Source organism: Canis lupus, chromosome 18 (assembly GCF_011100685.1).
Source record: "Canis lupus familiaris isolate Mischka breed German Shepherd chromosome 18, alternate assembly UU_Cfam_GSD_1.0, whole genome shotgun sequence".
In the NCBI taxonomy this organism is placed as follows: Eukaryota; Metazoa; Chordata; class Mammalia; order Carnivora; family Canidae; genus Canis; species Canis lupus.
In genome coordinates, this window is record NC_049239.1 from 17,757,327 (window position 1) to 17,772,840 (window position 15,514).

At 45.6% G+C, this 15,514-nt stretch overlaps 1 protein-coding gene across 1 annotated transcript in view; it reads right to left on the reverse strand.

The window, feature by feature from the left end:
- The window catches only part of GSAP (gamma-secretase activating protein), an 83,944-nt gene extending 70,995 nt beyond the window's left edge, over positions 1 to 12,949 (reverse strand). The window contains 2 exon segments of the mRNA XM_038562789.1: positions 551 to 627; positions 12,818 to 12,949. Coding sequence (XP_038418717.1) covers positions 551 to 627; positions 12,818 to 12,926 — 186 coding nt within the window. The 5' untranslated portion in view covers positions 12,927 to 12,949.
- Positions 12,950 to 15,514: the final 2,565 nt, after the last annotated feature.

The window sequence follows — 15,514 nt, forward strand, 5'->3', positions numbered from 1 at the left end:
ATTCTCTCATGTTCCACTATTATAGTAAAGTTATCAGTAAAGCTACATTTTCATTCCTTAGAACACTTAACATTGAAAACAATAATGCCTCAAAAGTCTGAGCATACTGAAGTCTAAACAGATGATGTTGAGGAATTATATTTAATATTTTCTGAGATAAATCCTTACATTTTAATTAGGGTTAAACATCTTTCACTTAGCATTTTTTCCTCTGCAAAATTGAACTGTTCACTTAAAAAATTTGAGCACTGTGTCAGACATTGTATCTGGTTCGTATTTTAAAAAAAGAAACATTAAGACTGAATTTCAATCACCTTATTTAATCTCACAAAATAAAAGAGTCATGTAAAAGGTTAAGTGCCAACAAGTCTTATTCATTACCTCTCAGTAAGATATAGCATAAAATTTTGTAAAAAAAAAAAAAAAAAAAAACTTAAATGGTTAAAGTAGTAAATTCTATGTTACACATATCTTACACAATAAAAAAAGGACATACCTTATAGTACAAATATTTCTATTTCTTACACAATAAAAAAGAATACAGACATACCTTATAGGTATAAATAATATTTCCATTTCTTTCAACATTCAGTATACGTAAGCTCTCATAATTATCTTCTAAAATACCTAAAATGATAATAATAGCAATTTAATACTTAACAGGGAATTTTTAAAATTTACTTTTAAATTTATTATTTTTTTTAGAGAGAGACCATGTGCGTGAGTAGGGGAGAGGGACAGAGGAAGAGTGAGAGAGAATCTCAAACAGGCTCCACAGCCAGCATGGAGGCCAACCCAGGGCTCAATTTCATGATCTGGGATCATGACCTGAGCTGAAATCAAGAGTTGGATGCTTAATCAACTGAGCCACCCAAGTGCCTCAACAGGGAATGTTTAAAAACATATCTAACAAATATTAGTGGAAAGCCAAGTACGAAAGAACACATACTGATGATTCTGTTATATAGAGTTTTAAAAAAGACAGAACTAATCTATTGTGTCGGAGGTGAGAATAGTAGTGACCTTTAGGAAAGAGGAAAGGATTAGTAATTGGGAGGTATCTCAAAGGAGCCTTCTGAGGTGCTGGTAATGCTGTATGTGTTGGCCATACGATATACCCAACAACACATTTGGCAATAACTCACTGAGCCATACTCTCTTAACCCATATACTTTTCTGTGTGTATGCTATACTTCAATAAATTTTAAGTTATCTATTAGTTTTTGCTCTAAGTATTTTGAAGCTATGTTGTTAGAGGCATAAAAACTTAGAACTGTTATTGCTTCCTGGTGGATTAACCTATCAGGAACTCAGTAGAACTAACTGCCTGGTGTCTGAGTAGTTGATTATTGCAATAAGATAAAAACATAACTTACAGTCAAGCCTTTTAACACTTGCTATGATAGTATAAGCAAGAGTCCATACCAGAGAAGGCACCAGCATCACAGTTCATTTCCCCCATGGAATGACATGCTGGTGGAGGGTTCAGGTAGATCAACAGGGAAGTGGGGAGTCTAACTGCTGAAGAAGCCCTCAACAGAAGGCTCCTGCAGTGGTGTGGTGGTGTGGACTCCGGGGCTCAGAGAGTCCACACCACTGCAGGGAGAGGGAGAAGACCTAAGAGTGGAAAAGTACTGAGTCAAAGTGGAGAAGAAGTATCTTCAAGGTTCCCCCCCTTTTCCTACTGAGGTAGTCTCAGCAGAGGTACTTCAGAAGGTCTCCGTTGATGGCTTTTGATAAAGAGGCCCCTGAATGAAGGCACCTGGGCTGAGAATGCAACCTTGGATATGATGATGTCTAGCCAGGGGGCCCTGAGTCTTGTCTACAACTCCCTTCAGGAACTGCAGTGCACTGGCTATTCACCAAGTCTGGTTTGGGGAGGGTGGCTTTCCCCCATGAGGCCTTCCAGGTAAAGCTTTCGCAATTGCATATGGTTACACCTGAAAAATCACACATAGCTTTTTAGCCAGGAGCTGGACAAGTTAACCCTTTTATTTACTACAAAATGTCCTTTATCTTTAATAATTCTTTTTGCTTTTAAGTTTACTTTGATATCAGTATAGCAACATCAGCTTTCTTTGGTTAGTGCTTACACAGCTTTTTCCTATTCTTTTATTATTACTCTTCCTGTGTCCTTATATCTAAGATCTGTAGTCTTACAAGCAATATCTTTTATGGGGCGCCTGCGTGGCTCAGTGGTTGAGTGTCTGCCTTTGGCTCAGGTTGTGATCCCAGGATCCTGGGATTGAGTCCTGCATCAGGCTCCCTGAAGGGAGCCTGCTTCACCCTCTGTCTGTGTCTCTGCCTCTCCCTCTCTGTCTCTCACAAATAAATAAATAAAATCTTTAAAAACACACACACACAAGCAATATCCTTTAAAATAGTCTATTTACATTTAATCACTGATATTTTGGATTTTTATCAATTATATTACTATTTATATTCCATGTGACTCAATTGTTTTTTCTTGCCTTCCTCTGGCTTAATCAAAAATCATATTAATTCATTCTCCTACTTATTGTCAATTATACATTCTTTTGCTATTCTTTTATTAGTTACCCTAAAGATTACAATACAAATCCTTATTGTTTTAATATTATATGATGCCAAGAAATGTGAAGCAACTGAAACTCTCATACACTGTTAACAAGAATGTAGATTGGAAAATTTGCAGTAGCTACTGAAGCTGAACATATATGGCTCAGGAATTGTACATATATTGCAACGGATATATGCACATATTTTGACAAATGACACAAATAATTTCTATAGCACTATGATTCATAATAGCCAAACTGGGAACCCAAAATATCCATCAAGGAAAGAATAAATATATTGTGGGATATCCAAACAATGGACTATTGTACAATAATAATGAATAACTTGCTATAATGTACAATATAAATAGCTGAGCAAAAGAAGCCCAGGTTGTTCCCCCTCCCAAGAAAGGTATAAACTATGATTTGATTTATGTATAAGTTTCAAAAGCAGGCAAAATGAATCTACGGTGCTAGATGAGTGACTGCTGGAAAGGAGCATGAAGGAGACCTTTACGGTTCTATTAAATTTCTCTTTCCTGCTCTGAGTGCTAGTTACATGGGTGAGTTTCACTTTATGAAAATCAACTGAGCTATGCACTTGTGATTTGTGTACTTTTCTGTATGAAAGCCATATTTTGATTTAAAGATAAAAAGATTCTTGGGGCACCTGGGTGGCTCAGTCGGTTAAGCAGCCTGCCTTTGGCTCAGATCATGATCCCAGGGTCTTGGGATTGAGCCTTGATTTGGGCTCCCTGATTAGCAGGGTGGGGAGGGAGGGTCTGCTTCTCCCTCTCACTCCGCCCCTCTTCCCTGCTTGTGTTCTCTCTCTCTCTAATAAATAAATAAAATCTTTAAAGAGAGAGAGAGAGAAAAGAGTCTTTACACAAAACATTTGACTTGTGGGACGCCTGGGTGGCTCAGCGGTTGATCATCTGCCTTCTGCTCGGGCGTGATCCTGGAGTTCAGGGATCGAGTCCCACATCGGGCTCTCTGCATGGAGCCTGCTTCTCCCTCTGCCTATGTCTCTGCCTCTCTCTGTGTGTCTCTCATGAATAAATAAATAAAATCTTAAAAAACAAAAACATTTAACTTGTAAGTTAATTGACCATCAACTTTCAGCTAAAAATTTAGTATACTTCTCTCAATTCTACAATTAAAGGGTTTACACATTAGTAGATGCAGCTTTGATAATTATCATCATTAACCGGAGAGAAATGCATATTTCCCCAATTTCCTCAAAATTAAATTGATTAAACTTGACTCCTTTTCCCCACACATGAATAATGCTTTAGATGTTCAAATATTGTGTTGACTATGACAAGGTCCAATATTCAGATAAAACATATGCAAACTATCCTATAACTCAGAGCAAACTTCACTTTGCATTCCTGATTTAAAAGAAAAAAATAGGGGACACCTGGGAAGCTGTCAGTTAAGCAACCAACTCTTGATTTTGGCTCAGGTCATGATAGAGATAGAGCCTTGCATCAGGCTCTGTGCTGGGCGTGGAACCTGCTTAAGATTCTCTGTCTCTCCTACTCTGTCTGCTCTTCCTCCTCTAAAAAAAAAAAAAAGAAGAAAGGAAAGGAAGAAGGGAAGGAAGGGAAGGAAGGAAGGAAGGAAGGAAGGAAGGAAGGAAGGAAGGAAGGAAGGAAGGAAGAAGAAGAAAGGAAAGAAGAAAGGAAGGAAGGAAAGAAAGAAAGAAAAGAAAGAAAGAAAGAAAGAAAGAAAGAAAGAAAGAAAGAAAGAAAGAAAGAAAGAAAGAAAGAAAGAAAACAGGATAAAAAAACAAAGATAGGGATCCCTGGGTGGCGCAGCGGTTTGGCGCCTGCCTTTGGCCCAGGGCGCGATTCTGGAGACCCGGGATCGAATCCCACATCGGGCTCCCAGTGCATGGAGCCTGCTTCTCCCTCTGCCTGTGTCTCTGCCTCTCTCTCTCTCTCTCTGTGACTATCATAAATACATAAAAAAAAAAAAAGATAATTGGTGGTGACCTGGACCCCTGCACTGGAATTGGGGGTGGGAAACATTTCAAAAGACAAAGAGCAGATTTCATAGAAAATTTAGGAATCATCCTGACATCATCTTCTCCATCCTTCACAGAAAGAAGCTGCCTGGATCTTCTAGGAGTGGAGTAAAGGGAGAGGGGGGAAGTGCTGTTTTTATTTCAATACCAGCATATATACTTTTCGATGTTTATTGAGCTGTCAGACACACTTTCCACTGATGAAAAAATAATCACCTAGTCTCTTAGGACAATAATGAGTCAATAACTTACTGCTAAATAGCACTTAACAATTTACAAATTTATTTCTCTCATCCACACTGTGTCAGGAATTACAGGCTGCTGTATTAAGAAAACAATTTTTAGTGAGGTTCAGATGCTTGGCCAATATCATGTAGAAAAAAGTGGCACAAACTAATCTCAAACCAAGAAAAAGGTGAACAGAATGAACTAAGCTTCCCATATCATGCTTACAATGAGACAAGGGATAATTACTGAAAAATCCTTTAAGGTAGCCTTAGTAGACATCTCAAGAGAATTTCAGGGAGTTTCTGTTCATCCTGCACATGACTCAAAACTTCTGGAATGCAATATGTCAATATTTTGAGAAGTTTTTTTTTTCTTTCAAGATTATAGGGATACTGGGAGAGACCCTCTCGAAAGCACACTTAAAAGGTTTCAGCTAAGATAAGAAACTCCTTTACAAGAAATCTTGCTAAGAAAGTTCAATTTACTTGCAAAAGCACATCTATTTTCAAAACACTAACAATTAAGAGAAAAAAATCCCCAAGTACAGATGACAACAAATTATATATGCCTGTTTCATTAAACCAGTGGTTCCCAACCCTGGCTTTGGGTTAGAATGATTAGGGAGAAGCTTTTAAAAGTACCTAGATGTCCAAGACCTACCCAAATATCTTGATTTTCCTGCACTGGTGAGAAGCCCAGTCTCCAAGGTGTGTGTGTTTTAAATTCCCCATGTGATTCTAATGTGCAGTCAGGGTTGAGAACCACTGGGCTACATATTCATATTACATATTAAACAATAGTCATTAGATAGCATTTCCGGGACTAGCTTATAATGTAACCATGATAGACCAAGTTGAAATAAATAATAAAGATAATGCCTTCGTGGATCTGTTAGGTAGTAATAACTGTAGTCTTAAAATAATCCTGTAGTTAAGTGCATGATTCTCATCTCAAGGACATTTGAATTAGACAAATTTGGCAATGTTGGAAATCCAGAGACCAGTGTCTCACCACACACTATTAGCCTATCAGCCCTTCCTCCCCGGGTTAGTTGCTCATGGTTTAGACACACTCTTTTAAAAGAAGTATTCAATCACCTCTTTGCTTATTCATTCTGACTCTTCTCCCAGTAGTTCATCACTGGAAAGTCCAGAGGAGGAAGTTTAGCAATTCAAATGAGGAAATGTGGTTTAATTTTACAGTTCAGCGTCCTCAGAGCTCATGAAGAAAAAATGTAGATACGTGCATAAGTAAACCTATTTAAAAAAAGGACAGTACTCCAATACTAAAGATGTTGGTAAGTCACAGCTCATGTAAAATTAGAGCTGGTTTGTCAGATACTCTTGTCCATTTTAGGATCTTTGCCAAATACAAGAGATTTCGCTTTATAGGAAGATGTTTGCCAAAAGTGTAAATTTTGTTCCCAACTACTTTGAGACAAAAACCAGATAAAAATATTTCTTGTCTTCCAATGACCATACTAGGAAGAGTGCAGGTGGGGAGAGTAGTCTCACAGTCTTATACAAAAATTGGAATTAATTCCTAATATATAGATCAGGAGGTGCTAAAATAGGATTATACCCATGACATATCTATTCTGTAAATAATTTACCTAAGTCCATGGCTCAACATTACCAGATATTATAATTCCTAAACTTATATAGTGAATATCATTATATGATTTACACCCATATTCTGAATAGAATGAAAAAAAGCAAGGATGGGGTGATGAGTTAAGAAGCAACAAAAAAATATGAGAAGTAGAAAAGGTGGCTAGAAAGGTAGGAGGAGGGAAAGTGAAAAAGACAGTAGCAAGAGAATCCTGAAACAATGAATAAAAACAACATGTCAATGCCAGGCCCCCACAATCGGTCAGTGGGGATGGTATACAGGAGGCAACAGAAATACATTACTCTTGTATCAGTCACCTGATAAAATACATCGCTTCCCTAGTAAAGATGAATGATGACAGTTTTTGAAAGATGAAGCAATCTGGTGTATCACAGGTCCAAGAGTATTCAAAGCAGACAATATAGACCAGAAAATCTACATCCTTTCTGGTCTTAAACACATATGACACTTAACCTTAGACAACTTTCATACCACAGACTTTTTTCTTACTTTCTTGAAAGTGATACATTGCAATAGGAGATTAAGCACTGGATAAAAAATTAATATATAAAATCTATGGCATTGCTACATACCAATAACAGCTAGAACATGTGATGTTTTTAAGTGTGCCATTTATGGAAGCAACATAAAATAACAACAATCTAGAGATAAATCTAGCAAAAAGTGTGTAGGACTTTCATGGAAGAAGTTCTAAAACTTATTAAGAGTCATAAAGAGGATCTAAATGAATAGTAACTCATACTTGATTCATAGTTGTAAGATTTAATATGGTAAAGATGCTGATTCTCCCAAAGTTGATGTCTAGATTCACTGCAACTCAAATCAAAATTCCAACAGACTTTTTGGTCAAATCTGATAAGCAGATTCCAAAATACATGTATGTGAGAGAGCAAAGGGCATAGGATAGCAGAGATGGTCCTGACGACTGACAAGGTGCACAGGCTTACTCTACCAGTTATTAAGACTTATCATAAAGATAGTTAAGATGCTTTCCTCTTAAGTTGACAAAAGGAACAAAATTAAGAACCCAAGAAAGGAGACCCACACATATGTGGAAACTTGATATGTGACAGAAATGGTTTTGCTGTCAATGAGAAGAGGTAGAGTTACCTGGTTAGTAATATGAGAACTATTAATATAGAAAACCAATACAATTTACAAAAGAATATTTTGACACATGTAAGTTTATATATAACAATGAAACAAAACCATTTACCCACACCCAGCTTAAAATTAGAACATCAAGACTTTTGAAGGCTCTTGTGTCCCGTTTGATTACTAACTCATGTCACACACAAAAGGAAATTCCTGATGGAATAAAAAAACAAAATGCAAAGAGCAAAACTTTTAGAAGTTAATTTGAAAATCTCTTCGTGCCCTCTAAATAGGAGAGAATTGCTTAAAATATTCAAAAAAGCACAAACCAAAAAGGAAGAGACTCATAAATTAGGCTACATTAAAATTAAAAAACAAACCACAATAGAAAAATGGACAGGATGAACAGACATCTCGTAAAAGGGGAAACTTGAAAGGTCGATAAATATAGAAAGATGCTAAACCTCAGACCACAATGCAGTAACATTTAGACTCACCCATTCGACAAAAATTTAAAATGTGGAAATATCAAGTCTGTGAGGATACAGAGTACAAAAACACTTCTACACCACAAACGGGATTGTTAATAAGTACCACAGCTTTGGAAAACAATTGGGCACTACCCAGGAAAAGTGAAGATGTACATAACCTTTGACTCAGAAACTCCAGTTAGACATCCATCCTAGAGAAACGTGTACATGTGTCGACCAGGAGACATGCACCAGGAAGTGAGTGAAAGCACTGGCTGTAATAGCAAACCCCAGAAACTTCCCAAATATCACCACTAGAAAAAGGATAAGCAAAGTTCAGAAGCACTCTGAGACAGGTTAGTATCCAGGGTATTTACCAGGGAATGTTCAGTGAAATGGGATTAACACCTGTTGGAGGAAGTGGGCGAAGTCAAGAGGCAGTAACCTCGGGTAAGGTTGGAATCCCCCATGGGAGAGTCTCTCGTACTGAAATGGGTTGTCAAAGTTGTTCTGTGTTGAGTCAAAATAGCCAGGCCTTTATACCCCACTTCAATCCCTAATTAAATGTGAGCCACACCCAAAATGTCCTGACACCTGGCGAGAAAGTCCTCTGTGGAGGCCATCCCTAAAGTGGCTAAAGGCTGAAATGTATCTACTGACCACCTGAGAGCACTTGGGATAAGCTCTTCCTTGAAAGGAAATCTAAGCAGTACATCTCCATGGTCACCATATTGTTGTATATTCACACAATGGAATCCTACACATCAGTGAAAGTTAATGACCTACAGCAGTCAACATGGATACTGAGAAGGAACAAAAGCAAAATAGAAAATAATATTCTTTCATTTAAAGTTCACAAACAAGCAAGACCAAGTGGTATTTTGCACAGAGAGATATACATATAGGTTAAAACTACAAATAAGATCAAAGTTTAAATGGCTGTTACCACTGGGAGATGAAGGATAGAGAAATAGGATCAGATTGGGAGATGCAAAAGCCTTCAAAAGTCTTGATATTATTTTCTTAAGATTGACTGATTGGAGAGAATGTAGATGTGCACAAGTGGAGAGGGGCAGGGAGAGAGAAATTCAAGCAGACTCTACATGGAGTGTGGAGCCCAACTCAAAGCTCCATCTTATGACCCTGAGATCATGATCTGAGCTGAAATCAAGAGTCGGACTCTCAACCAACTAACTGAGCTACCCAGGCGCCCCTGATACTGTTCTATTTTTTTAAGATTTTATTTATTCATGAGAGACACAGAGTGAGAGAGAGCGAGCAAGGCAGAGACCCAGGCAAAGAGAGAAGCAGGCTCCATGCAGGGAGCCCGACATGGGACTCAATCCCGGAACCCCAGGATCACAACCTGGGCCAAAGGTGGTGCTAAACTGTTGAGCCACCCAGGCTGCCCACTTAAAGGTGGGTACACGATTTTAGTTTTTGTTTTTTATAGCTTACAAGTGTCAAAGTTTTCTTTGCTATATCATTTTAGTTTTTATTAAAAAAATTTAAGATTTTATTTATTCATGAGAGACACACACAGAGAGGCAGAGACACAGGCAGAGGGAGAAGCAGGTTCCCCGCAGGAGGCCCGATGTGGGACTCGATCCCGGGATCACGACCTGAGCCAAAGGCAGACGCTCAACCGCTGAGACACCCAGATGCCCCATCATTTTAATTTTTAAAAGAAATATTTTTTCCATTTATTGCAGGAGAGAGATCATTTTCCCAAAGTTCAACTCCGAACCAGAAGCACGTATAGTAACCAAATCTGGCCTCCTTACTCTTTAAACCCTGCTTGATTAAAATACTACCTCACAGGTGCTGAATTTCCATGGCGAACTTAGCCCAGCTCCCTGGCTATTTTGCCAGGAATATGTCATACTTAGTATTACTTAGCATCGCTAAAAAATCTTCAATTGTATCTGTTGATGTGAAAATATTAAGGCTTCAAATCTAGACAGCAAATGTGCAGAGAGGAGACATTACAATGGTATAATTACTTATAATTTACACTTGAAAAGCTGAGGCTTTGAATGGAAAATAATTTGCCAAATGTGTGGAGTCACAGCCATGCTAGACATAAAATAGAATCCCAGATTCCCCTGCCAGTGCTACCAATTATAGGAGAGGAATTAACCGTGTTCTTTTGAGCTACCACCCACTGGTGATCATCAGGAGGAACAATTCTCTTAGCCTGACAGGGCTAATCATCTTGCCAAGGTGCTCTGCAAAGAGCGAAATACTACCGAGATTAGAAAAAAGCTGGTATTTCTAGCAGGTTTATCTGCGAGGCCCTAAGTTCATCTGCTGTTTAGCGGAATGTCAACACACAAGCTTATACTTCTTCAGAGATGAGTGAAAGGCCCAGGAAGCTAAAGCCTAACTGGTTCACGTAGAACTTTTCAATCACAACACGTATTATTGAAATGTACGACTGTGGCATTTCACACTTCACCTAATTTTTCATTTACAGACACCTGCCATTTAGCTCTATGACATGAAGACTTGGCCGAAGGACTATTTTGTAGTGGAAAGCAGGCCAGTGTATTTTAAAAAGCTAAACCTTCAAAAACTCTTTAGTAGGGAGGCCTGGGTGGCTCAGAGGTTGGGCGTCTGCCTTCAGCTTAGGGCGTGACCCTGGGGTCCTGGGATCGAGTCCTGTATCGGGCTCCCTGCATGGAGCCTGCTTCTCCCTCTGTGTCTCTTGAATAAATAAGTAAAATCTTAAAACCAAAAAACCTCTTTAGGAGACTTAAATTTTTTTTTCCCCAAAAAGCAAAACTTTACTAATTAGGACACTACAGCAAACCCAAGCCTTGAGCTACCAGGACTCCTTATTTGGAACCAATAACCAACATGCCAAGACACGCAACCCTACGAAGAGTTCTGCTAAAGCCATGGGACATGGGACGGTGTGAAGGTAGAAGGGAGGCAGGGCGAGAACTTGTAGCTCGAAGGGTAAACCCTGCGAAAACAGCCTCCGGGCAGGCTGCGCAGTTTAAGGAAAAGCGCAGGGGTGAGGCAGGGGGCGCGCACAGGTGGAGGTGAAGGCCTCCCAGGTGCGTGGCGGCTCGCGTGGGGGGAAGCTCCGGGGCCCAGTTTAAGCCTTGAGAAGCATCATTATTTACAGCAAATTTCTCTAAAAGAAAAGAAAAAGATGCGAGCTATCACAGAGTTCCCCGACTTTAAAGTTTCGATTGATTAATGCTGGAAAAGTTCAAATGTCACTGTTCTCTCCCTCATCGAAGCCAAAACGAAGGAACTTGGTGACAGATTAAACCCGGCGCCCCCAGTGTGAAGGAGGTGCCCCAGTGACCCGAGGAGGCCGGAGGCCGGGGGAGGCCTGTCCCGCTGGAGGGGCGTCCCGGGGTGACGGTGTCCCGGCGTAGGGGTGTCCCGGGATGGGGGGCGTCCCGGGGATTAGGATGTCCCGGGTGGGGGTGTCCCGGGGTGGGGGGCGTCCCGGGTGGGGGCGTCCTGGGGTGAGAGTGTCCCGCTGGAGGGGCGTCCCGGGGTGACGGTGTCCCGGCGTAGGGGTGTCCCGGGATGGGGGGCGTCCCGGGGTTGGGATGTCCCGGGTGGGGGTGTCCCGGGGTGGGGGGCGTCCCGGGTGGGGGCGTCCTGGGGTGAGAGTGTCCCGCTGGAGGGGCGTCCCGGGGTGACGGTGTCCCGGCATAGGGGTGTCCCGGGGTGGGGGGCGTCCCGGGGTTAGGATGTCCCGGGTGGGGGCGTCCCGGGGTGGGGGGCGTCCCGGGGTTAGGATGTCCCGGGTGGGGGCGTCCCGGGGTGAGGGGTGTCCCGGGTGGGGGCGTCCTGGGGTGGGGGGTGTCCCGGGTGGGGGCGTCCTGGGGTGAGAGTGTCCCGCTGGAGGGGCGTCCCGGGGTGACGGTGTCCCGGCGTAGGGGTGTCCCGGGGTGGGGGGCGTCCCGGGGTTAGGGTGTCCCGGGTGGGGGTGTCCCGGGGTGGGGGGCGTCCCGGGTGGGGGCGTCCTGGGGTGAGAGTGTCCCGCTGGAGGGGCGTCCCGGGGTGACGGTGTCCCGGCGTAGGGGTGTCCCGGGGTGGGGGGCGTCCCGGGGTTAGGATGTCCCGGGTGGGGGCGTCCCGGGGTGGGGGGCGTCCCGGGGTTAGGATGTCCCGGGTGGGGGCGTCCCGGGGTGAGGGGTGTCCCGGGTGGGGGCGTCCTGGGGTGGGGGGTGTCCCGGGTGGGGGCGTCCTGGGGTGAGAGTGTCCCGCTGGAGGGGCGTCCCGGGGTGACGGTGTCCCGGCGTAGGGGTGTCCCGGGGTGGGGGGCGTCCCGGGGTTAGGGTGTCCCGGGTGGGGGTGTCCCGGGGTGGGGGCGTCCCGGGGTTAGGATGTCCCGGGTGGGGGCGTCCCGGGGTGAGAGTGTCCTGCTGGAGGGGCGTCCCGGGGTGCGGAGCGGCAGGCCGTAGGCGGCTCACAGCCCGGGAGCAGCCCCCTGCCCCTCGCGCCTCACATCTGCAGGGGCGTGTCCCCCAAGACACCGACGCTGTTCCCTGGGACACGCCTCACACCCGGGAGGACAAACGACGCAGCTGTTGGGCATCTTCGGGGGGGTTGCCTGCTGGCCCCGGGCCACGCTGCGGGAGCCCCGCGGGGGCGGGCCGAGCCCCCAGGTGAGGAGCCGTCGTCGGCGGGGGCCCCGTCGCAGCCCCCGCACCCCCCCCCCCCCGCCCCTGGTGGTGACCCCGAGCGGCGACGCGGGCCCCGGGCTGGCGGCCTCGCTACCAGCAGCCGCGCGCCCCGGCCGGGCGCCCTCCGACCTCGGCCCGCCCCCCCCGCCCCCGCGCCCCGCGCCCCCGCACCTGGGCCGCCGCCTCGGGCCCCCGAGGCCAACGACGCCGCCCGCCGCGCCCGCAGCCCCGGGAGCACGTCCTTCCGGAGGTCGAAGTCGCAGACCAGGCGCAGCGCCATCGCCCGACGCGGCCCGCCGAGGCGCAGCCCGCAACGCCGGCATGCCCGGCCCCCCCGCTCCCCCCCGCTCCCCCGGCGGCCCGGCCCCCGCCCCCCCGCCCCCCCGCGGCCGGCGCCCGCCCCTCCCCCCGCCCCGCCCCGCCCCGCCCCGCCCTCCTCCCGGGGAGCCGAGCGCCTTCCCGCGGGGCCCGGGCCGCTCGCGCCGAGGCCGCCAACCCGCTGGGCGCGGGGCTGCGCTGCGTCCGTGGGGCCGCCGGGCTGACTTGTTTCTTTTCTTTTCTCGCTCGGTCTCTCGGGCGGTGCGACCGGGCAGGAGAGCCCTGGGGGAGGCCGGTGCTCCGGGGGCCGCGGCGGGGAGCGCGCGAGGACGGCTCCTCGGGGGCGCCGCGGGCCCCCTCCTGCCCCAGGCAATGGGCGAGCCCTCCCAGGGCTGTCACGGCGCCGAGTCGTCCGGGACCCCCCGGCGACCGTCGGAAGCCTCGCGGGCCTCTGGGCAGCTCGTCCGCCCCACGGAGAACCCGGGGCCTAACCCGGGCCAGTCGGGCCGCGCAGCTGCCTCCCCCCGCGCTCAGCCACAGCCCGTCCACCTGGAGCATCAACGCCGCCTCATTACTCTCCCTAAAACAAGACTGTCCCCCTGTCGCTGCGATGAAGACCTCGAGTCACAGCTGACCGCCCGAGGAGAAAGGGCCTGCGATTTAACTGACCTTTCCAGCCTCTGCACCTACAGCTTCAGCTCCACGCAGGCCTAACTTCCAGAATCCCTCTGATTCCACCCACCTTTCAAAAAAATATCAATCAATCAATCATCAGATCTTTCCGATCTGGATCCACAAAGCCTTCCCAGCCCTGAGCTCCTAGAGAGAGGCTGCCAGTTTGCTTCATCTGCCGGTCCTAGACTGCCTGGAGCCATGAATATTGAATCTTAAGTCTTGGCGCATCCCGCTGCAGGGGCACCTACCAGAGGACGGAAAAGCACTCAAGTTATTGAAGACTGAGCTAACCCAGTAATAGACCAAGGAAAGCCTTAGCACGTGTTTCTCAAAGTTAGGGTCTGAAAACTGCCTGCACGGCAATCATCTGGGAAGTTGTTTTATAATGCGGATTCCTAGGCTCTAGTCTTGACCTAGGCAAGGCCCAGAAATGAACTTTTTAGCCAGAGCCTCGGGTGATTCTTAGGCTTGCTAGGGTTTGAAAACTATTCTAAATAAAGGTAAAAGAAACCATTGATTTTGCCCTAGAGACATGTTTCTCCAGTTGAGGTCGTGGGAGATTCCAGGTTGACCTCCATTACTCACTGCCCTAAACCTAGGAAAATCCTCCTACCTGTAAAGTGCATAAAGATTCAGCAGAAATGTTTCATGAGGCTACTAATACTGCTCATGCACGGAAGGGAGGAAGTCATGGCCAGCTACTACAACAAATGTTTCAGTGTTTCATACCAAGTGAGGCTTGTTGCCTTTGTCATGAAGTCTTTACTGGCCTATTTTAAAAATCAGTAGGTTTCTGGGTTGGGTTTTTTTTTTTTTTTTTCCATAGTTAACCTCTGTTTTTGCCAAGCAAGACTGATAGAGTCCTCATAGACAGTCCTCATCAAGCCGTGATTATACAAAAATTCTCTCCAAAATTAAGAAGGAACATAGAGAACGTGATAACCAAGGCAGAGAACCAGAAAGATGATGCCCAAAGCATGAAGGTAGTACATGAATGGCTGAACTTTCAAGATCACTCACTAAGGAGAAGACTGGTGAATGGTGACTTACTGGCTTAAAATTTGTGAAGGGTTAATAGAAGAAGAGTGCTGGTGGATTATCCTTTTTTTTAAAAAAAAGAGTTATTGGGATCCCTGGGTGGCGGAGCGGTTTGGCGCCTGCCTTTGGCCCGGGGCCGTGATCCTGGAGACCCAGGATCGAGTCCCGCATCGGGCTCCCGGTGCATGGAGCCTGCTTCTCCCTCTGCCCGTGTCTCTGCCTCTCTCTCTGTGACTATCATAAATAAATTTATTAAAAAAGAGTTTATTTATTTATTTAAAGAGACACAGAGAGAAAGAGGCAGAGACACGGGCAGAGGGAGAAGCAGGCTCCACGCAGGGAGCCCGATGCGGGACTCAATCCTGGGTCTCCAGGATCTCTCTCTGGGCTGAAGGCAGGTGCTCAACCGCTGAGCCACCCAGGAGTCCCTGGTGGATTATCCTTAAACTCCAGAGAAGACAGGTGACAGTCATATCTTCTTTATTTAAAAGGCTGCTTCCCTGATGGATGTGTTAACTTGATTGTGGTAATCATTTAAAAATGTAAATGAAATCAGGTTGTACACTTGAAATATATATCATTTTCATTTGTCATTTATACCTTAATAAAGCTGGAAACAAGAAAGCTGCCTCACAGAATCATTAAGCCATGGAATTGGTTTTGGGGTAAAGAAAAAATACTTCTGCTTCTTGGGGATTTTAGAAATAAACCATCGTCTTCCTTAAAATTGGAGCACAGCACAGAACTGGAGACTTAGGGGTGCGTGGGTGGCTCAATGGGTTAAGCATCTGCCTTTGGCTCAGGTCATGATCCCAGTCACAGATCTAGCCCTGCCTT